General features: G+C 42.1%; 1 protein-coding gene across 8 annotated transcripts in view; it reads left to right on the plus strand.

The window, feature by feature from the left end:
* The window catches only part of LOC138669788 (plasma membrane calcium-transporting ATPase 4-like), a 486684-nt gene extending 469802 nt beyond the window's left edge, over positions 1-16882 (plus strand). For 4 of the 8 annotated variants that reach the window (XM_069756520.1, XM_069756522.1, XM_069756519.1 and 1 more), the window contains one exon: positions 10461-16882. In XM_069756520.1, the coding sequence (XP_069612621.1) occupies positions 10461-10754 (294 nt within the window). In that variant the 3' untranslated portion in view covers positions 10755-16882. Of the gene's footprint in view, positions 1-2434; positions 2613-10460 lie in introns of all 8 variants that reach the window. The other 4 variants (XM_069756525.1, XM_069756523.1, XM_069756524.1 and 1 more) reach the window with 2 other exon arrangements.
* The last annotated feature ends 6656 nt before the right edge of the window (positions 16883-23538 follow it).

Raw genomic sequence — 23538 nt, forward strand, 5'->3', positions numbered from 1 at the left:
AGCCTCTAGAAGTCAACAATACAAGTGGAGACCTTGAAATCTAAGGAATCGATGCAAATTGTATGTTTTCATGATACAAAGCGTACCTTATTGGTCGCAATTGTAATACCCCTTCACATTTTCGATATGCACCTGCCTTTAAAAAAGCACCTAGAAGAGGGCTGTGCAGTGCATCCGTATGCTTCAGACTGCATACTAAAGCTTTATTTTGTTCAAGGGAAAATCTTAGCAGCAAATATTGTACGAGTGCCTAGTATTACACAATTGCACATGCTCCACAGTATGTCTGAGATCTATGTCCACAGCAACTAATTGGAGCAAAGATGTTTTTTCTTTACCTTCTCTGGTAAAATAAAAGCTGTGTTCTGACTGGTTGTTACGGGAGAAGAGTTTTTCTTGTAGATCCATTTAATAGATTCCACAAGAGAATTAGCCTCTTATACTTGCCACACCACCACGATGCAGGTCTGCTTCTTCTTAGGCTGTTTCCACGGTCAGGAAACCTTCAGGATTTGCTGGGGATTGGATGCTGCGTACAGCATAGTGGAGGGGATTTTATGAAATCCCATCTCCACTATGCGTGCAGGGCCGCTTCTGCCGGACATGCGGTGCGTCTTTATAGACCGCAGCATGTCTATTTATATTACGGAGACGCTCAGTCTCCGCAAGATGAATAGCACCGTCCTATGTAAAGGATGCGGTGATTCCACATGTGTTTAATGAACACATCCGGAATCACCGCGCGCACAAAAGGGGGCAGGGCTTTGGGGGCGGAGCAGGGTATCCGCTGCGTCCAAAGCGCAGGGACTCCTGAACGTAGAGACATAGCCTTAGCCAATAACTGACTTTTATTTTCTAGATTCCAATAAATACTGAATGTTGTTGACGTGCCATAAAGTGTTTATTTTCTTTAACTTCTTCGAATTGCAGTTCTCTAATATTTAACCAATCATGGAGCAGAAATATTCAATATTAACCCACAGGGCATTAGAAATGTCAAATTCCACTAGTTACCATGTGATTCAATCAACAGTTGTCCTGTGAATCCAAGCAAGATGGAAAACTAACTGCTTTTCGACTCCGCAACAAGAGAAAGGCAAAAATCCAGCTTTGCTCTTTATTACAGTAAAATAAAACAATATTAAATTATTACAAAAGTATGATACAATACTGGTGGATGTAAAAGTCTCCATACATAAATATAGAGAATTCCTGGGTTGTTTTAAGTGGTCTCTGAATGCTAACCTACTAAATTTTTACTATGGACACTTGATTGTTATCCCAGAAAAACAAATGAGAGAGTACATTGAAAATGCAATGTAGCACATAACACCAGATGTGCTAAATGGTTCTTCTCGAGTCAATAGGATAGGGGATAATGTGCTGATCAGTGGGATTGGAGCTGGGAACCCAGAGAACTGAATGGAGCGGAGGTGCATATGTGCAGCCTCCAACCCAGGGATCCCCTACCTGTGGCTTGGGAGTGGCTAGCGGGACTATGATGTGTGGCTCACGGCTGGTGCATTATTACCAGGTCTAGAAGACAGCTGTGAACAGCAGATCTCCAGATAGTGACAGATCTGTGTGGGGCTTGTTGGAGAGAGAAATTAGGTAAGCGCTAAGCTGGACATGGAATGATCCTGCCAGACAGAGGTTCTTGGAGTTGGATCTGACAGTGTGGTGGGAATGCTTGATGCAAAAATACCGAATGAGGGTCAGGTGGTATCCCCCTAGATGCAAGTATTCTGCCTCGGTTCTATTTTGTGGGGAAGCTTTGGTTGATGATATACCTATAAATGGGGAATCTGCTTGTCACTACTGTAAGGGAGGCGGGAGCAGTACTGAATGTGCCTCGCGACCCTCGCTCACAGCGGAATATGGCTCTCAAGGTAAAAAAAGGTTGGGGGGTCACTGCTCTACCCCTTTCATTGTCTACTGGTGAGTTCAGTTTTTGGCTATTTCCTGCAGTCTCATGCTCAGAGCCTCATTCTCAGGGACCCAAAGCACTATTCTCAGGTTCTCTGGCAGCCAAATGGCTGAACCCCCAGCAATTAGCAAGTTGTCTCCTATCCTATGGGAAAGCTTGATTTGTTTGGTATTAACACAACGTCTCCACGAATGGGAGACGCTGTATTTGTGTGCTCTCATGAATGACAACCATATTTAGCCTGTTTTGTGAGGGTAGCTGTTTGTTTATGTAGCCAAGCTTTCAAACAACCATTACATATGTATATGCATATCTTTTGGTGTGTACTTATTACACTTTTGTCTCTATTGTTCTGTTTAATAACGCTTTATTACTTTATATTCTAGTAATATTTACATTTTTCTGTTTTGCTCAGAATTCTGTAATGTCTCCACCTTCCTTAGTTCTCTATTTCTCATCTCTGTTTCCTCCTCTGACTTTAGTGTGTCTCCCTCTGATTCCTTACAGATGGACGTAGTTTATACATTCCAGACGGGCGGTACCTCTTTACAAGGGGCTCTGAGGCGCCAGCCTTCCACCATTAGCCAGCACCTCGATGCTAAACATGTCTCTAGCCCAACACATGTAGCTCTGTCCTCTGCTACCTCTCCCCCAGCCACCTCTGCTGCTGCTGCTTCTGTGGGCAGTGAGTTCAACACTATTACAATGCATGCTGTGCACTTGGGCTGCTGGTCACTTCTGTCTGTCTCCTAACACTATCACTATCCAGGCGACCAAGTCACCTAACCTCGGGATGGGTGTGATGGGGATTGTTCATGCTCACTTTTTGCCTTTTTCCCTATTTATTTTTAACTTTTCTCTTATGTTACATTTATCCAGCAGGTGACAGTCTTTTTTTTTTTTTTTTTTTTTTTGTTTTGTTATGGTTTTGTTTGCTTTTTTCAAAAAGATGAGCTATAGAGCAAAGGGAGGGCCACTTAGCGCAGCCTTACTTGTTTTCTAGGGCATAGCGATATTTAATAGAGAACCCTGCAGTGTACGGGCCAGTTACTACTTTAGCTTTGGAGAGCCCTAGAGTTTTAGATTTTTTTGTAGATAACCGGAAAGTTATTTGTAACAATAAGTGTATAAAGTTTTAATAAAGGTGGTTATATACTAAAAGATAAATTACATTAAAAATAATTATCATGCCATAACTGATAATTGCAGGCACTATTGTCTGATAGAAATAGAATAGTTATTCATTAATTAAGTGATAAAGATTCATAGAGGGGAAAAAAATCAGCAGAGCACATAGAGATAAGAAAAAAGAAAAACCTCAAACCTAGAAAGTGTTCATATTCCGTTCTCCTAACACCATGTCTGGGCTGTTCTATTAATGTAGGATTCCATTACTTAAACTGTCGATTTGGCAAGCTTTCCCACCTACAAAAAATGGAGAGGTCTGTAATGTTTATCGTAGGTACACTTCAACTATGAGACAGAATTGAAAAATAAAAACTAGAGAATCACATTGTAGGATTGTTATATACTTATTTCATGCAATAAAATACAAATTAATTATTTTATCACCTACCCAAGAGCAAGAAATGTGACTCTCACAGACCAGCATGACAATGACCCAAAACATAAATGGTAATTACAGCACTCCTGTGGCTGGTGCCCAAGTAGGATCCTATGCCAATGTAAATCTTGTAGAAAACTTGGCACTCGGGTAAACGATGTAAGCAGATAATTTTATTTTCTGCAGGCAATCCAAAAATAAAGAAACGTGCTGCATATCCTGAACGTTCATTTCTGCCTGTAACCCTGTGCACACTGCAGTCAGTCTGACTGATGAAGGTCATTGTAGGACCAAAACGTTTCTTAATTTTATTTTGTGCAGGCAATCCAAAAATAATCTGCTTACATCATTTACCTGACCCAAAACACACAGCCAGAGCAACTAAGGATTGGCTCCGTAAGAAGCATTTGAAGGTCCTGGAGTGGCTAAGGCAGTCTCCAGACCTGAACCCAATAGAAAATCTTTGGAGGGAGCTAAAATTCAATGTTGCTCAGTGACAGACCCCAAACCTGAAAGATCTGGAAAAGATCGGCATGGAGGAGTGGGCCAAAATCCCTGCTGCAGCGTGTGCAAACTTGGTCAAGAACCACAGGAAACGTCTGACCTCTGTAATTGCAAAGGTTTCTGTACCAAATATTACGTTCTTTTTTTCTATTGTATCAAATAGTTATTTCTTGCACATGCTTATGTAAAAAATGTACAATGTGATTTTCTGGATTTTTTTTTAAGATTCTGTCTCTCACAGTTGAAGTGTACCTACAATAAAAACTACAGACCTCTTCATTCTTTGTAGGTGGGAAAGATTGCAATATTGGCAGTGTATCAAATGCTTATTTTCCCCACTGTATACAAAAGCACAAGAAAAAGTGGGGAAGTTGGTTTAGAACACAAGCACTATTAGATGTAAAGTATTGCCATAAAAAGCCACTAAATGGCAGTGGACTCGCACAAAATAGTGGTATTTCAAATAGAAGGCATAAATGTACTGTCTAAACAAGGGTGTAATGTAACACTTAAAGGGAACCTGTCAAGGCCGGCTCGTGCAAATTATGTTATCGCGCCTACAGGGGCATGATAACTTGAAAAGAGGGCTAAACTAGCTTGGGGCAACTAACGCCCCATCGACTAGTCAAAGCTTTCATTACCATAGGGAAAGCGGAGGTTATAAATGCTTTTTTTAAAGCATTTATTTAACTGAATTATTTTATACAGGGCTGGTTAGGGAGGGAGTTTAATCATACATACCTGAATGCTGCTGGATTGGAGGGCACTGGGACCTGACAGGTGCCCTTTAAGCAGGTCAACACCCATAGAAAGTAGAGACATAACACGTGTTGGAGTTTAGGTGAAGAGTGATGCGGTGGTAGACTTTTTTACTTTAATATGAGTCGTCAGTATGATTATTATAACACATGTACATGCTCTTTACCCAAATTTTGAGGCAAAACGAACAAGATTAAAGTACATTACACCAATCTTCAGGCAGTACTTCTATTGAGATACCACTGTTTTGTGTGAGTCCACTGCCATCTAGTGGCTCTTTATGGCAGTGCTTTATCTCTAATAGTACTGTGTCCTGCATTATTATTATTATAGCGCCATTTATTCCATGGCGCTTTACATGTGAGGAGGGATATACATAATAAAAACAAGTACAATAATCTTAGGCTATGTTCACATTTGCGTTGTGCGGTGCTGCGTCGGCGACGCAACACGCAGCTTTTTGTGACGCATGCGTTCATTTTTTCATGATTTTTGGCGCAGAAAAAACTGCATCATGCAGCGTTTTCTGTTGCGACAAAAAGACGCATGCGTCACAAAACTCAAGACAACGCATGTCCATGCGCCCCCATGTTAAATATAGCGGCGCATGGCACATGCGTCACCGCGGCTGCGCCCGACGCAGCCCCGCAAAACGCTAATGTGAACGTAGCCTCACGTAGCCAAGTCACGATTGGTACAGGAGGAGAGAGGACCCTGCCTGCGGGGGTACAGTTTACAAATCAGACTCCCCCTTTTCTTGTGCTTTTATTTATACATGTTTTTTTTTTACAATTCATGTATTTTCTCAATAAATTACTAATATACATTTAAGTAGTATTTTGTTTAATAATGGAGTAAATCCTGTATGTATATATTATTTTTGGCTTATTGTGATGCCACACAAAGGGAAAATGCTTAAATTGAGCAAACTGACATCATTATGCTCTAAATGGTTAAGCAAAAATATATTTGTATCTAGTTTACAGGGAAGCTGTTTTTTTATAGCTTTATGGTTTTAATACGTTTACATTTCACTATTAAATTATTTAACAACGTGTTTCTAAGACAAAAACAAAGTATAAATAATGCAGATCACAAACCTGGTGTTAATAGAGCCGTGTAACACAATCTTCCATTTTCTCATCTTGCAGACCTAGACTACCAGTTCTGCTTTTGTAAACAGGCTTTGCTATTAAACCCTTTTTTATCATGCAGATTACATTGTACTGTCTAGTCGGGTAGGTGTAAGTTCTTTAGAATAGAACTTGCATCTATACATATATATAATAGAGAATGTTTTGAGTGTTTCTGCAGTATTAATGTTCTTATTTAGTGGCAGTGAATATGTTTGGCTTATAGTTTTATTCCGTATAACCACTAGACTGTGGGAGTGCGGTAGTAGCCTAGACAAAGGAAAACTGAGCACAACTCAGTAGTTTACTAAGCGATGGGATGTCCTTAATGTTGGTATAGTTATTAAACACACATTGATATACTAATATCAATTACTAATGCCTCTTTTAGTTTTTTTAATATCCATATTCACAGGAGTCCTGGACCTTTGCTTTAATTGGGCTCTAACTTGCTGTTTCTCTCACTTTCTGTGCTGCTTTGATTTTTCAGCTCATTGTCTGCATGGGGGTCCTGCTGCCTGCATAGAATGCATGAGTGGGCATGCTAACGCCTTCTTGGGAAGATGCTGTTGTGCAGTGAAGGGTTTAGATCAGTGTGTTGAGTAGGTATTAAAGATGCAGACCCTCTTGGAATACCCATCCAGATAGTTTACAATCACGTAAACCACAATGATTGAGGAAGTGTTTCCATTGTTCAAATTAGGTTGAGTATGTCGCTTTAATGTCACTGAACTTGATGAATTCAGGATGACACTGTCTGCCTTTTTCTCTGACTGAGTGGGACTGCAGCTTTATAAATGCTTTATTATGAATGATGACTATCATGTACTGAACGCTTAAGATTTTTTTTCGTACCAAAGATTTTATTAGTGTCTTGATTTTAGCAGTCTGAAGCCATTAATAGAAACAATCATATTTTTGTTTAGTCTTCTGTTGTTGTCTTGTTTTTGTACTGTGTTTTATTTTTATGCCAATAATTATGATCATTGTGACTTTGTTCTGTGCACATCACGTTCTGGCACATGCAGAACATGGCTGTAGAGTGCCATAGAGCCAATGAACGCAGAGAGTGTATTCTAGGCTTCTACTAGGTATACACCACCTCTACCCCAATCACGTGGGTAACATATACCTCTGTATGATCTATATTGGGCCTTTATGTTTGGCAGATAAGCGGGCGGATTTCTCAGGTGTATGCACCAGATTTAGCCGGTAAACGTGATGTGAACAGAGCGTTCTTATGGCATAATACAGTCACCAACTTATATGAAATATTAATAAATTAATTCCTACAAAATGTGTTATACAGTGCATGGCCAAGATTATGATGAAGTCCCTGTCATGTTCCAGCTGCACCCATTGCCAACACTTGCATACAGATTACTGCCTCTAGTAAACCAGTATAGTGTCTCTCTAATCCAGTGTATTGGAAGGGGAAAATAGTCCCAGGAGTAAAATGAAGAGCTCAGTGACTTGACACCAACAAGGGGCTGTGTTAGTGTGTAAAGTAGAGTAAGATAGCGCATTACGTTTTGGTCTCGCAGGAGTTTCAGTGCAGTTGCCTAGTTTTTAGCTACAAACATGCCTCCACCATGTCTGCTGCACTATTCTGCTGAGAACATTTTGGCCAAAGCGTGTGTGTGGGTGATATGGCCACACGTATTCAGGCATACCATCTGGCTTCATCCATATTGGAGTGACTTTTCATTAAACTTCTCAGAAACTGATGGTTGCCTGTAATTTTGCTTGAATTTTCAAGAAATAGCATCATATGAAGTTGCAGTGTCTGTTGTCGTTTTTACAAATATGGCATCTCAAACAAAACAGCCAAATTGCGATAATTTATCTTTTTTGGAGATGGTAGTATTGGCAATCAGTCTCCATTCTGTGTTAACAATATATGGACACTTTTTGGTTGGAGAGTTTGTTCCAAACTAGATATAAACCACATCTGACATTATTTATTGAGTATCTTGTTCTCACAACTTTATTGCAGAAATTTGGCGGCAAGGTCTTTTCATTTTTTGTATGGATCACTTTGACAGTACCTCATACAAGCACAAATCTGGCCTCCGCTACATTCAGGACCTCGCGCCTGTTGTTGCCATTGCAATAGCGGCACCTGAAACAAAACTGCATAACTGGTACCGTAATTGGGTTTCAGTCAGAGATATTTGGCAGCTTGTCTGGTTTCTGATTTAACTAATGCGTGTGTGTGTGTGTGTATATATATATATATATATATATATATATATATATATATATATTAATATTGTGATGCAATGACCTCTGTGACAGCTAGGGGGCGCTGTGAGTGCTCCTTGGGATGTGCATGGAGGCATATCTATTGTGATAATCGTGGTGAAACAGTGACTGGCTGTGTTGTGAATGGCCGATATGTGTCGCAGAGGGAGTCTGCGTAGTAAGTCTGATGCAATGTTGTTGTTCTGGGACCTGTAGTCCCTCAAGAGTGTATATGTATGGTGTAGTGGTAAGGGAGACTTACTAGGCTAGTTGTGTGAGATGGGCGGGACAAACTAGCCACACATCCACACTCCCACCCAGGGGAGTGGTTAAGGATATATAATGTGACCAGGGTGTGGGTCACATGGTTCCTGTGTGGTTCCAGTGGAAGGTCCTGGAGAGCCTGTGTGTTGGGAGGTCTTGGGAGTAGGACCGGATCCCTGAATAGCACACTGAACCACCTGTGTTGGATTTCCTGGGAGTAGGAGTCCTGAATAGCACATGGTGGGGCTTTGGACCTGGTGAGCCTGGTGTGTTGGATTTTCCTGGGAGTAGGAGTCCTGAATAGCACACTGAACAACCTGTGTTGGACGAGGTCCTGAAGAGCACATGGTGAGGCTTTGGACTTGCGGGTGGCCTGGGGTGTTGGACGAGGTCCTGAATAGCACCTGGACAGGTCACATGTGCGGTTCATGTGGGGAAGCAACCGTCCTTCGGTGGGTCTGGACTGACTAAGATATGCTGCAAAGGCAAGTTGGTAATTCCCGCGAGGCAGCTTTCCCAGAGGGCTGACAAGGAGTCAGCAGGTGGAGCAGGAGCTCCCGTCAGGTACCTATACAGACTGTTGGTGCTTGTGATGTTCTATGAACTGTGTGGTCTCCCACGGTGACTGAACGGAGTGAGGTTCGGAGTGTTTAGAGACCGCGACCCAGTGTCATATGTGCTGTATGTGACATGGGACATTGGTGAACTGTACGACGTACGGACACCCATGGTAACTGGACGAAGTGAGAGGTCCAGCATGTTTAGTGTCCATGAGTCAAAGCCGTACATGAAGTGTTAAGATAAAGCTGCAAGTTAATATCACCAGTTGGTGCCTATTGTGTTCTATGGAACGTATAATATGAACTGTGCATAAGCCGGTTTATGACAATTTAATAAACTGTATGGACTGTTTGTTTGGAAAAATCGTGCCTGACTACGTTAATCCCGTGCCAAGCGAGTGTCCCCCAATACACTTAGTGAGAGCAATCTTACAATAAATATATATATATATATATATATATATATATATATATATATATATATATATATATATATATATATACATGGGTTGAGATCCTGTTCAAAGCTAGATATAAGCTGCATCTAATGACATAAGGATTTTGGTCTCACATCTTGTTGCACAATTTGGGGTCTTGTTACTTATTATTTTGACACTGCTTCGTGAGCACAAAAATTACCTTTATCTGCACTGGTCCTTTAAGTTGAATCCGAAATGTTCTCACTAAATGCAGCTAAGGCTTCAGCCAGACATCTGTGAATCACATATATGCTCCATCCATGTTTCTTACAGAACACGTACCCATTATAATCTACGGTGCTGTTCACATGTCCATGTGGTTTTTTTTTTCACATGGCGTGTCTACAAACAGAGATTTGTCCCTTTTTGGATCAAAATAACCCATACAAGTCTGGGTCTGTGAAAAATCAGGAACATCACACATTGATATCCATGTCCTGTCCATCGATTAACATTGCAATGGATAACAGAAGCTTCGCAATTTTAATTATATACTTGTTCATAAGAGAAAATCACTGATGAAACTCTGGTGGTAAAAACTGACACACTGATGAAAATCTGACCAATTTATTTTATTTTTTCTTTTGCTTACCATAACAATCACTTATATCTGGGTGAGCCCTAAGTTCCAAAATTTAGGGGAAAGTCCTAAAAAAAATGAAGCTGTCCTAAAAGAAAATGAAATCAAACCTGTATGTCCAGAGTGTTCTAGTAGTGAATAAGTACATTTGGGTGCACATACTCTTGGCCTTGTAATGTATGGCTAGTTGATATTTTAAGTAATTGAGTGTATTCCAAGTAACTAACCCTTGGGAAGAGTATTTGTGTGTATATAGAGATTCAGTTTTTTTACACACAAATATTCTTTTTTGTTAACTTTTATTTTACATCACAGATTTTCTTTCAGTCCTTACTTTGATATTCTCATTGTATTCTATGTCCATTTCATATTTCTTTGTTTTTTGAATTGTTAATCGCCTGTTTCTCTTAAAATATTTATTTTAACATTTTTTTTCCATGAAACAGATTAAGGTGGTTAATGCGTTTCGCAGCTCCCTGTATGAGGGACTTGAAAAGCCACAGACCCGCAGTGCCATCCATTGCTTCATGACCCATCCGGAGTTCATGCCACAGGAGTCAAGGCCTGATCCCCAGCTAACAGACAGCGACAGCGAGGGTGAGGAATCGCAGGGTCTTCTGAAAGGACTTACTGTACAGATGCACAATCACAATAACAACTCCTCTGCTGATCCTCGCCCATTGGACATCACAGTATCACCGTCTGAAAGCCCAGTGCACAGTATGGAGACCTCCATTTAACACCAGAATGAAAGCCCCATTCAGCCGCGACTGTGGATGAGGTCACCGTTCCTTCCCTTGCTGTCCTGTCCTTTCACTACTCTTTACCCAACACTCCCACAATAGCCATCTTCATCACAATTCGCAAACACTACCCAATACTAGGTCTATTCAGCCAAAAATTACATGTCATCACTTCAATGGGTAATCATAAAGCCATACCAACACTGAACATGATGTATCTAAACTATCTGAGAAAAAGTGTCCTTACTTGCCCGTAGCAACCAAGAAGATTCAACTTTCATTTTGTTAAGAACACTGGAAAATGAGATCTAGATTCTGGATTGGTGCAACAGGTTCACTTTTTCTTTGAGACAGTTCAACATGAGCCCCATTGTGTGACAACCATAAAAGCAGACATTTTAGTATAGAGTCCTACTCCTCCGCTATGCCAATATTCCTATAACTACATAACTAACTGCTAATAATTACAGCACTTCCACCTACTCACTCTCATGGGCTTAGCACCTATAATTGTACACTAGGCCTGTTCATCCTCTGTGCATTCATTGTGTAATCATTGAAAAAGTCTTCAACACTACCCCTTATTCTACAGCCATGAGGAAATGTATTTATTTAATACATGTAATGTCTTAAACACATACTCAAGAAACTCACCCATTAGACAGCTATGTATGATTCATCAAATTGTTTTTTTGTTTCTACATGAATTTGATCATATATTCAACGTCACAATTTCCACAGCCGCTTGGTAATGTGAGCATAAACACAGCGCATGTGAGTTTACGCTTTTAACTCCGTTTCCCTTTGTCCTGTGTGTTTGCATGTTTAATTACATGTTCCCTGTCCTGTTACTCCCTTATATCCTATATAACCTGCTTGTTCTCCTAGCCGATATGTTTTGTCTTCACCCAAAGGTGCCACTGAATAAGGGAGCTGGTCTTAGGATTCTATTTCCAACCAAAGTGTGTCATCCGTTTATTGCTTCACCAAGGCACAGCACCCAAAGCACCTGTCTTCCACATGTAGGACTGCATTTTCCCACAGCTTATCTGCCCCAGACTGTCTGAAGCTGTGAACTTTTGCAGCTTGCCAACTGCCGGATATCTCCCAGTACCACGGAGTAAAAACTGTGCCATTCTGCCAGTATAGCTGGTGTTTGTACCCCCTGAATTTCTGATCCTTAAACCCGGAGGTCATCAGGCTCTAGGTGGAGGGGTCCCAGGGTGTGTTCTTGGAAGCAGGGCTACACTGCCATTGAAAAAAGCATGTGTGTGCAATAAAGATCTCTAGACAGAAATGATCACACATCCACAAACGCTAATATTGGTATGTTTACAATCTGTGTTCCTGAATGAGGGCTAATGAATATGTGGGAAGTTTTGCACTGCTGCTGACCTTGTTCTGCTGCCGGGAAATTAATCTATGATGGGGCACAGTATGCCAAAGGGAATAGCCGGACTGTACGCCATCATATTGACACTTAGTACAGCAGGACAATGGATGCATGAGACTGGCACCGCTTTTTTTGAGAATTGAATATGGTGGCAATTAGACTAGAGCTGGCCACAATGTACATTACACGAGCATGGATAGTATGCACTAGGAGGTAGCTGAGCATTGCTACTACCTTTACCTATGCATGTGACAGTAGTAAAATCTTCCTAGTCACAAGTTCTAAAAGACTGAGTTGATCACTTAAGTAGAGCATACTGTCCATTTGCTAAGTTGTGTCCATCTACATTACTCCTTTTTCACTGCCAGAAGGGGTTTACAACTAGCAGTGTAGGGGAAGAAAACCTTTCTCTGTATCCGTGTGAGTGGATTTCTTTTCCCTTTCTTGTGCCTTTTTCTAGTTCCTGCACAACTCCTAGTATTTAAGTGTTCCTTATAAAGGGAAATGTTTTTAAGATCTCCCCCTGTCTCCTCTGCAGCCTATGACACTTCTGGAGTGGGTCGAGGTGACGGCCCACCGACCTGATTCAGGCTTGGAATGATCAGATGGAGGGATTGAATTGTTGCTGTCTAACGCTAACCAATCATTCCAGTGAGCTGGATTTCTCTTCCAAGCACTGTACATGGGATAGTTATCCGTTCTGTCTGTTGCCTGAGTAAAATCTAAAACTCAAGCTTTAAGAACTACACTGAAAGCCTAAGTATTCCACTTTTGATGCTTTCTGCTCACATACAAAATTAATATGTTGCAATACCAATAAGATATTACATTTTCAGGAAAGATTGTGAACGCTGGCAGCTAAAGGGGTTCACTTACATAGCGTTGTAATACACAAGCAATGTATTGCCAGCAGATACTGTATGGGAATGTGCACACTGAAAGACACCGTAGTACTGTTAACCCCATACAGCCCTTTTCTACTTTGTAAATTGCAGTTAAAACATTGAATTCGCTACTGGGTAAGTGATATAGGTAACCTCTTTGTAAGCTGCTTGGCTTAGTTGTAAAATAATTCTATACATTGTAGTGTTTATTGCATTTTTTATTTGATGTTTTTATGCTTTCAGGAAAGCAAGATCTGATGTTATACAGAACCTTATTTTGTTAGTTTAGAGAATGAAGAAAGCTTTGGGGTTGTGTGCACAATAGATTAAGATCCAAGGTGAATCCCAGAGGGGCAATGCTAGTCTCATGGCCAGCAGGTAGTGCAAGTGGTACAAAAGCCAATATTGTATTTTTGATTTCTCATACCACTGTCAGCTCCGTGCTCTGTCGGCATGGGGCTGTCATACAGAAATGTGTTTTTATACATGCATATATATATAGATATATAAATTATGTTCATATATGGCAGGGCATTCTGCAGTGTACGCTTTTTATGTGCTGACGTTTTTTTAATGTAAAATAGGTTTTTCTATTTTGTTTTGACGTTGCGTACACCACAGAAATCCTGAAATTTTGTTGTTGTTGGGGAGACTGTATGGAATACAGTTTGGGGAGATTTTTTTCTGTTATTTTTATACAAGTCGTTAAATACTTCATTGCCAAGGATAATCTGACATATGCTGTTAGAGTATACAGCAGATGTCTCTTGGCAGTGAAATGCTTAGCCATAAGAGAGGTAGTCTTACAAACCTTGTGCTGTGGTGGACAACAAAGAGAAGAGGAATGTGTTGTGCATTTGGAGATTGCACACGGAAAGTGCTTTCCAGCTGCTGCATACGGGGCGCAGAATTTCCACCAGAATCCTTCAACATTCCAAAAACCTCTGACTGGATTCCCATTGTCGTTAACTGAAACCACAACATGTAAGGGCAGAGCAAGGATTTTCTTCACACGGAAAGGGGTTTTTGAATGGCTGCTAATTCTACAGCTCAAGTCCTACTTTGTCAAAGAAAGGAAGAGTAACATTAAGTTACCGGTACATTTGAAAAGACAACACAATCTACCATCTTGAATAGCTGCTTTCTTTTTCTTTTCTGAAAAGTATACGGTAATATGCACCATAAACTTGAAGTTCATATGACCAATAAAATGTAAAGTCTGGTCTTTGTATGATATGATAAAATTAAAGCCGTATGCCCACCTTCACATTTTTTTTAAATTCTTAGTGTAAATAAAATGAAAAATGACACAACTTTGCAATAAGTCTTTTTCCCCGTAGCTCCTATGCAGACTGTGTTTCTATGGTAATGGTCAGCAAACAATCTTTGTATAATATCCTGCAATCATGTTCCCTTTCTGTGATTCTACTTGTGGCTAACCCTTATAAATAGGCACACATAGAAAGCAAGGGGCAAATAGAAGAATGTATGAGAATACACTACATAAAATGTATTTGAATAAATAAACCTCAAGGCACGATGCACAAAATAAATATATAAGAGGGGGAAACATATATATATATATATCCACCAATGTGCACCAATGGAAAAAATGATGGACAGATCCGGAAATTATATAGAAAAACGAAGAAAAACCGAGACAAAAGTCCAAAATGAAGTGTAAATAACAATATTTATTAAAATATAAAGTGGAACGGTGGGAAAGAATACCATATACAGCACACCACCAGGGACATATAAATAGTACAAAATTAATACAAAAAAGTATAATAATAGATTTATCCGTATCAATAAACCGTATTGATAAACCATATAGCGGTGTCAAAGAGTAGATGAGATGCTATCAAATTGTAAGGTGCATGTGCAATAGTATAAACAATAGGCTGGAGGAGGCCAAGTAAAGTGCTAGCAGGAATATAGAAAATGGTACCAGCTAGTGCTGCTGAATAAACTAGATGAGGGCCTGGAGGACCAAGTAGCCAAATAAGTATGGGGCACCTAGATAACAGAGCCAAAACTAAATAAAGTGCAAGTATTATAGGTCAGAACAAGCCATAGATGTTGCCTGCTATATGGTGAATGGATCCCTGGGATGTGCCGATACTATTGCACATGCACCTTACAATTTGATAGCATCTCATCTACTCTTTGACACCGCTATATGGTTTATCAATACGGTTTATTGATATGGATAAATCTATTATTATACTTTTTTGTATTAATTTTGTACTATTTATATGTCCCTTGTGGTGTGCTGTATATGGTATTCTTTCCCACCGTTCCACTTTATATTTTAATAAATATTGTTATTTACACTTCATTTTGGACTTTTGTCTCGGTTTTTCTTCGTTTTTCTATAAAATGTATTTGATCAGAGTTTGCAGAGCAGATGTAAGTACCAAATATTTTTATATGTATTTACATTTATACTAAGGTTGCGTTCACACATGGTCACTGAGTTTTGCTTCAAAATGAAATGTGCCAGGGTAACAGATAAAAAGAATGCAGCAGCATCGGGCCCCGGTTGTTCTCTGCAGCAGCATCGGGCCCTGGTTGTTCTCTGCAGCAGCATCGGACCACGGTGGTTCTCTGCAGCAGCATCGGGCCCGTGGTAGTTCTCTGCAGCTGCATCGGGCCCGTGGTGGTTCTCTGCAGCAGCACTGGGCCCCGGTGGTTCTCTGCAGCAGCATCAGACCCCGGTTGTTCTCAGCAGCAGCATCGGGCTCCGGTTGTCCTCTGCAGCAGCATCGTGCCTGCGGTGGTTCTCTGCAGCAGCATCGGGCCCGTGGTGGTTCTCTGCAGCAGCACTGGGCCCCGGTGGTTCTCTGCAGCAGCATCGGGCCCCCCGGTGGTTCTCTGCAGCAGGATCAGACCCCGGTTGTTCTCAGCAGCAGCATCGGGCCCGCGGTGGTTCTCTGCAGCAGCATCGGGCCCCCCGGTGGTTCTCTGCAGCAGCATCGGGCCCGCGGTGGTTCTCTGCAGCTGCATCGGCCCGCAGTGGTTCTCTGCAGCAGCATCGGGCCCCCCAGTGGTTCTCTGCAGCAGCATCGGGCCAGCGGTGGTTCTCTGCAGCAGCATCGGGCCCGCGGTGGTTCTCTGCAGCAGCATCGGCCCGCGGTGGTTCTCTGCAGCACCATCGGGCCCGTGGTGGTTCTCTGCAGCAGCACTGGGCCGCAGTGGTTCTATGCCGCTGCACGTCTGATGCACGGTAATACAGCCTTATTGCAAAGTTGCTTTATTTTTTATTTTAAATTTATTGGGACAATGAAAGAATTTGTGGCACAGTTGGTAATAGACTTGTTAGCATTTGTTTCAGTCTCATGACATTTCACACTATCCCGAGAGAATAACTGCTTTCTATGTGTGCCACAAATCCTTGCTAGTTGGTGTGATACACATCAGAACAAAAGTAAAACGTTCTACTTGGCAGAGAATGTGTCTGATCTGTCCATGTTAGAGAAATTTGCAGCTAATAGCATTTTTATGCGTTGTCTTCTAATATAACATCCATCAGGTCTGTTTTTTCTCTCATCATAAAGTTGATACCTGGTCATGGTATTACAATAGTGATAATGTATCATTATATTGGAGTAAAATGTGATACAGTTGTATTGAATTTATTATACATAATGGTCTCATAAAATTAAAAATGCAGCTCACCCAACCCCAGGGAAGGTAAAATACACAATGTGGCCACGTCCACTCTATTCCCCTATATTCTCCATTGTTCTTAATATTTACATATGTCCTACAAGTCTTTCACAAATCTTGTAAACATTTATCTGTCGCCCGGAAAGAGCATGCCTTATTAAACTTGGGTTTCCTTACTTGTTTTACTCTTATCTTTTTTGCGTTCAGTAATTGGTTAAACAAGCACTGTTATTTTGTATGAAACAACTGACTGGCTCTGAGTTTTGTGTGCATGATATTAAAGAACTGGTTACTATATTTTTATTATTTTTAAGGCCATTTGTTTCCGATAGCAGCACAAGCTTAATGTTTGCTGTCACTGGATTCTGCAGTGTGTGTGCATTGCGAAATCTCACTCCACCATCCCCTTATAAAATAGAGCCTGTCATGGAACACTGCCATCTTCAGGACTTGGAGGTTGTACCATCTATGAAGCAAAGTTTCCGCGAACTGTGTGACAGCAGACTGGCAAATTATGACCGTGTCCGATGCGCATGCTGCCATGATTCCTGTGCGAGTTGTCATGTGACCCAAGGTATGCGATTTGCATAGTTGTAGTCCAATGCAAATTAGATTCTCCTGGACTTTGCTTTCAGTAGGAAAGAATTGAGAGAAGCCAGATGAGTCTAGTAAGCATTTGACCTCGAGTAACAAATTGTATATATGTGGTCATGTGAGTGCTAGGGGAGTCGTTACAATGTGCATATTACATAGAAAATATAACTTGGCACATAATCATTGTAGAAGTGAAGAAAATTTTATCCAAAAGTACACACAGTAGTCACAAACGTTTCGATCTATCGAGACCTTCATCAGTGTACTATATGATATAGCAGACCATTATGGGATATCCTTATCCCTGTGTAAACTGTACTTTCAGTCTAATAGATTATATACGGTATACTAGTATGGCATGAGCCGCTGGGCTGGCTTGTCAAAGATAAGAAGTAGAAGAGAGTCCTAGATGCGGTATCAACCGCTTGTCAGTCAGGCTGGCTTGTCACCTGACTGACAAGCGGTGGATGCCGCGTCCAGGACTCTCGTCTAGTTCTTATCTTTGCCAAGCCAGCCCGGCTGCTGATGCCATACTAGTATACCGTATATAACCTATTAGGGTATGTGCATACGTTCAGGTTTTTTCGTGTTCTTTTTGTGTTTTTTTCACGATAAAAACGCATTACAAACTGCAGACATATGCATCCTATCATTTAGAATGCATTCTGCAATTTTTGTGCACATGATGCGTTTTTTTCCGCAAAAAAAAACGCATTGCGGTAAAAAAAAGCAGCATGTTAATTAATTTTGCGAATTTTTCATGTTTTTCCCGCCATTCCAGGGGTGGGCAATTAATTTTCCCAAGGGGCCACCTCAGAAACTGGCCCTGCTGTGGAGGGCCGAACCAATCGGCTGAACTTCAAGGGGCGGTCCAAAACCATGACTTTTTAAAAAGCAGTTGCTTATGTGATGAAATTTACATGAGCATATAAAAAAAATCAGGATTTTCGTCCAGAAAAAGACGATTTTCCATCTGTATTGTCATCTGTATGGCGTCCATTTTTATAGAGCAGAAGTGAATAAAATTTAAAAGAAGAAATACAGTGTCCTGTGTTAGTAATGGAAATGTATTCGTAAAAATCAGATGCTATATGGATGATTCATATGGGATCCAATTTTTTTATTTTTTGCACACCCATAAACTTCAACAGGGGGAACGGTCTGGAGAGGATGTGATAAACCACAGATCACAGGTTGAGCACTATGGGGGACTTAACCCTTACCTCTCCTGCACAGGACATACAACAGTACAAGCTGGGAGCAAACAGGGAGGTAAGGATTAACCCTCACATACAGAGGTGAGGAGGCATACATGGTGGGGGCAGAAGAGCAGTTTGGGGAGCACATAGAATATGTATGTAGTGGGGGTGAGGGGGCACTTCACTGCTGGACCCCATATTCAGTGGGAATACTCAGCCCAAGTGTTTTATCCCCATTCAGCTGCCAGGAAGATCCAGGGAGACACAATGGCTACTAATAAGCTGCTCTCCCTGAACCTAAACTACAGCCCCACAACTTTCATTCCACAGTGTGAAAGGAGGCAATGCAGGTGCTGTGACCTCCTCAGCACAGCGGACACAGGATGCTACTTCCCAGGTGGTATCTGGGCTCCTCTTAAGCTACCTGCCCATTATCTGCAGCAGATGTGTGTTGTAGTCCATGCTTCCCTCCTCCGGTCCTGACCGCTCTGCCTCCAGACCTGCATAGGTTTCAGCAGCTCTGCAAGCCGGGAACTGAGCAGCCCCGCATCCACCAATGAGACGACAGGGGCGGGGCAACAATCGCTTCTGAGAAAGATCAGACTCATAGATCAGTCCCTCTCTGGCCTGCTGGCTGTGAGTGTCAGCGGGCCGCACAGAAACACTCAGGGGGCCGGATGTGGCCCGCGGGCCGCAGTTTGCCCAGGCCTGCGCTATTCTATGCATTTGGGAAAAAACGCAAAAAAAACGCATGCGTATTTCTGGCAGAAATGTCCATTTTTTGTCAGGAAATTTCTGCTAGAAAATCCTGACGTGTGCACATACCCTTAAACTGAAAGTACAGTTTTCACAGGGATAAGGATATCCCATGATGGTTTCTTATGTTATATAGTACACTGATGAAGGTCGCAATAGACCGAAATCTTTGTGACTACTGTATGTACTTTAGGATTACATTTCTACCACGATTGTGTGCCAAGTTATATTTACTATACTCCAGGGTTTGGGAACCTACTTGTGGACCTTTTCCAGACGGCTGTGCTGACGGTTTCTTCTTGATGCCGTTACATGGAGTGACTGCAGACTTTGTTTCTTAGGGTATGTGCAGACGACCCGGAAGTGGCATCGCCTTGGACGCAGTGCATGTTCACTGCATTCAAAGTGCTGCCGTCTATTGAGTGCAGGTGAATCGTCATGTGTTCACTGAACCATGTGGATTCACCGTATGCAATCTATCGGTGAAATTTCTCTTGTGGAGACTCGTGTCTCTGTAAGGCTAAATTCCCATTGCGTTAATGGGACCGCGCTAACGGACAGCGTTGCACGCGGCGCGCCCGAGGTCCGTTCTCCGCTCTCGCAGATCACAGACATTAAACGCGACCCCTTTACAAAACATTGCGTTAGCGCTAGGCGCTAAACGGATTGCACTAACGCAATCTGAACCTAGCCTAAGAGAAATTGACTTGCTGCGGTCTGGAAAGACGCGCCACATGTCCGTCTCCACGGGTGAGCAGCGGACCTCGCTGGACGTATAGTGGACATAGGACTTGCTCAAGGCTCCTAAGTTCATTATCAAAAAAGCAGAGATTAATATAAATTATACTCAACAATTTCACAAAAAACATAAATTGGTTACGGGTCTCTGGAAATAGTGATATGACCACAAAAAAAATTTTCAAAACATTTTTTATCACTAAAATAATGAAAAAAACTGACCATGTTTGGTATCACCATAATCGTACTGAAGAGGAGAATCATATTCTGTGGTCATTTTTACCACACAATGTAAGCCGGAAAAACAATTCTCATATATTGCGGGGGTTGGTGGTGGTTCACAATTTTACTGCACTTGGAATTTTTTCCCATTTTCTAGTACACTGCGTGATAAAATGAATGGTGTCATTTGTAAGTACAACTCATTCCCAAAAAAACAAGCCCTCCAACATCTACAGTTGAAACCAGAAATTTACTTACTTCTTGAAATAAGAATAAACCTTTCCTGTTTTAGGTCAATTAGGATTATCATAATTATTATTTGCCAGATGTCAGAATATTGAGAGAGAGAATGTTTTAAGGCATTTTTATTACTGCAAAGTCAAAAGTTTACGTACACTAAGATTACTATGCCTTTAAACAATTTTGGACTGCCCATATGATGATGTCATGTGTTTGGAAGCTTCTGTTTTTGGTAACGTGAGTTAATTAGAGACACCTGTAGATGTATCAGCCAAGATATCAGGAAGAGAATTGTGGACTTTCACAAATCTGGCTCATCCTTGGGTACAATTTCAAGATACCTGAAGGTGCTTCAAGGTGATTGTACAATCATACACAAGTACAAACAAGATGGGAATGTCCAGTCATCATACCGCTTCTGGAAGGAGATGGATTCTGTGTCCCAGAGATGAACGTGGTTTGGGGCGGCATGTGCATGTCAACCCAAGGACAAAAGCAAAGACCTTGTTAAGATGATGGTGGACGCTGGTAAGATTGTGTCAATATCCACTGTGAAACGAGTACTGTATCAACATGAGCCGAAAGGCCACTCTGCCAGGAAGAAGCCATTACGCCAAAAGAAACAAAAAAAGCCAGATTAGTGTTTGTAAATGCACACATGAACAAAGACCTTAATTTTTGGAGATATGTCCTGTAGTCTAAGAAAACTTTTTGGGCATAATAACCATCGTTACATTTGGAGGAAAAAGGGAGAAGCTTGGAAGCATAAGAACACCATCCAACTGTAAAACACGTGGGTGGCAGCATCATGGTGTGGGGGGGTTGTTTTACTGCAGGAGGGACTGGTGCACTTCACAAAATAGATGGAATCATGAGAAAAGATTATGTGGCAATACTGAAGCAATATCTTAAGACATCAACAGGAAGTTGAAGCTTGGGCGGAAATGGGTCTTCCAAATGGACAATGACCCGACGCATACTGTCAAAATGTTAACAAAGTGGCTTAAGGATAACAGTCAATAAGTCAACAGTCATAAGTCAATGTTTTGGAGTGTCCATCACAAAGCCCTGATCTCAATCCTATTAAAAATGTATGATCAAAGCTGAAAAGGCAGATGCGAGCAAGGCAACCTACAAACCTGGATCAGTTACATCAGTTTTGTCAGGAGGAATGGGCCCAAATTCTGAACAACTATTGTGAGAAGCTTGTGTAAGGATATCCCAAATGTTTGACCCAAGTCATTATGTTTTTAAAGACAATGGTACCAAATACTTATGAAATGTATGTAAGCTTTCTCAGTCGCCCATGACAGCACTACCAGAGGGAATCCGCCCTTCAGGGACAGGAAACCTACAGGATAAAAAGGGCGGTACCTCTCTCCTGCGTCAGTTTGGTTTCCTGTCCCTGACAGGGAACCCTCTAGGATCGGTACCTGAGATCCGGAGCCGACCAGTCGACCTATGACGGCGGGGAGGCCCCTGTCACGGCTGGCGCGGTGTCCGACGCCACCACTTCTGGGTCCGATGGGGCTGCAGAGTGCGTGGAGGGAAGCGCGGCCGCCTCCCCGGATTGGGGTAGGGGCTTCAGGGACCCGGTGTGCCTCGGCGATGCAGAGGCACTTCCTGATTCGGAGCGGTGGCATGGTGTGTGTGAGAGCACCAAGATGGCCGCCACACCGGATATAGATATGCTACTTCCGGGTCCCAGGCAGAGCGCGCATGCGCAGTTGAATCATGGGTGATCAGCGCTTCCCTGGAACGCAGCCCTGGAGGAGGGGGTGAATCGGCGCCAAAAATATGGCTATTTAAAGACAGCTGTGGAGTGGCTCTTTGCTGCATGCAGTCCTAATAATGGAGGACAGCGATCAGCAGCTCCAGCCAGCGCAGCCCTTACAGCAGCGTCACCACCAGCGCAAGCCAGATGAGCAAAAGAAAAGGTTCTCTGCAGGCACCCGCAGTACCCGCTCTAGCAGCCATTCCACGCTGCAGATTAAAGCCTCCAATATGGCTAACCAGCCGATACCACCGACTTCGTATCTCATACAGGATCCTATACCTCCTCCAGAACCGGTCCCTGTGGCTGCGCAAGATGGGTTAGTGATCTTCGTGAAAGTTCACCAAATAATTGGGGTCCCCCTTTTCCGTTTATTTTTAGGCAAGAAAAAGAACGGAGAAAACTAAGAATAGAGTCTGCCCCTTATGCAGAGAACCCCTGTTGCAAAACTGGGATAAGAAATTGTGCGGTTCCTGTATAGGACAAGTCCTTTGTGAAGAAACCCCTAGTTTCGCCTCTGAATTACTGTAATAAGATCAGAGGTAGAAACAGCATTTAAATCTCTTAAAGGGGAAAGGGGTCAAGGAGAAAACACATGTGCCCTATTCTCACTCCGATTCTTCTAGTTCTGAGGGGGATGCTTCAGACAGACAGGGTTCCTCCTCCTCCTCGGATTCTGAGAGCGGAGGCAGCCACTGCTTCCCCTTAGATGAAGTAGATGCCCTTGTGGAGGTCGTAAGATCAACCATGGGGGTCCTAGATCCACGTCCTGACAAAACAGTACAGGACATTGTTTGGAGGCCTGGGGCAGAAAAGGCGTAGAGTCTTTCCACTTAATGAAAATGTTCAAGCCTTAATTAAAAAGGAGTGGGAGAGACCAGAAAGAAAAAATTCATCCGTGCCCTCCCTTAAAAGGAAATATCCCTTCGAGGAAGAGGCTTCTAAGTCATGGGAGAAGGCACCCAAACTTGACATAGCAGTAGCCAAAACGTCAAAAAAATTTGCATTGCCCTTTGAGGACATGGGAACTCTGAAAGATCCCCTCGATAAAAGAGCCGATACCTTCCTTAAAGGGGCCTGGGAATCGGCAGGGGGATGTATAAGGCCTGCAATAGCAGCCGCATGTACTTCCAGATCTTTAATGATTTGGATAGATAACTTGGAAAAGCAACTAAGAGACGGGGTATCCAGACATAAAATGATTGAATCAATTCCCATGATTAGAGGGGCGGCAGCCTTTTCAGCCGATTCAATCAAACTGACTTCAAAATCGGCAGCCTTATCCAATGCAGCTCGTAGGACGCTATGG

Source organism: Ranitomeya imitator, chromosome 3 (assembly GCF_032444005.1).
Source record: "Ranitomeya imitator isolate aRanImi1 chromosome 3, aRanImi1.pri, whole genome shotgun sequence".
Taxonomy (NCBI): domain Eukaryota; kingdom Metazoa; phylum Chordata; class Amphibia; order Anura; family Dendrobatidae; genus Ranitomeya; species Ranitomeya imitator.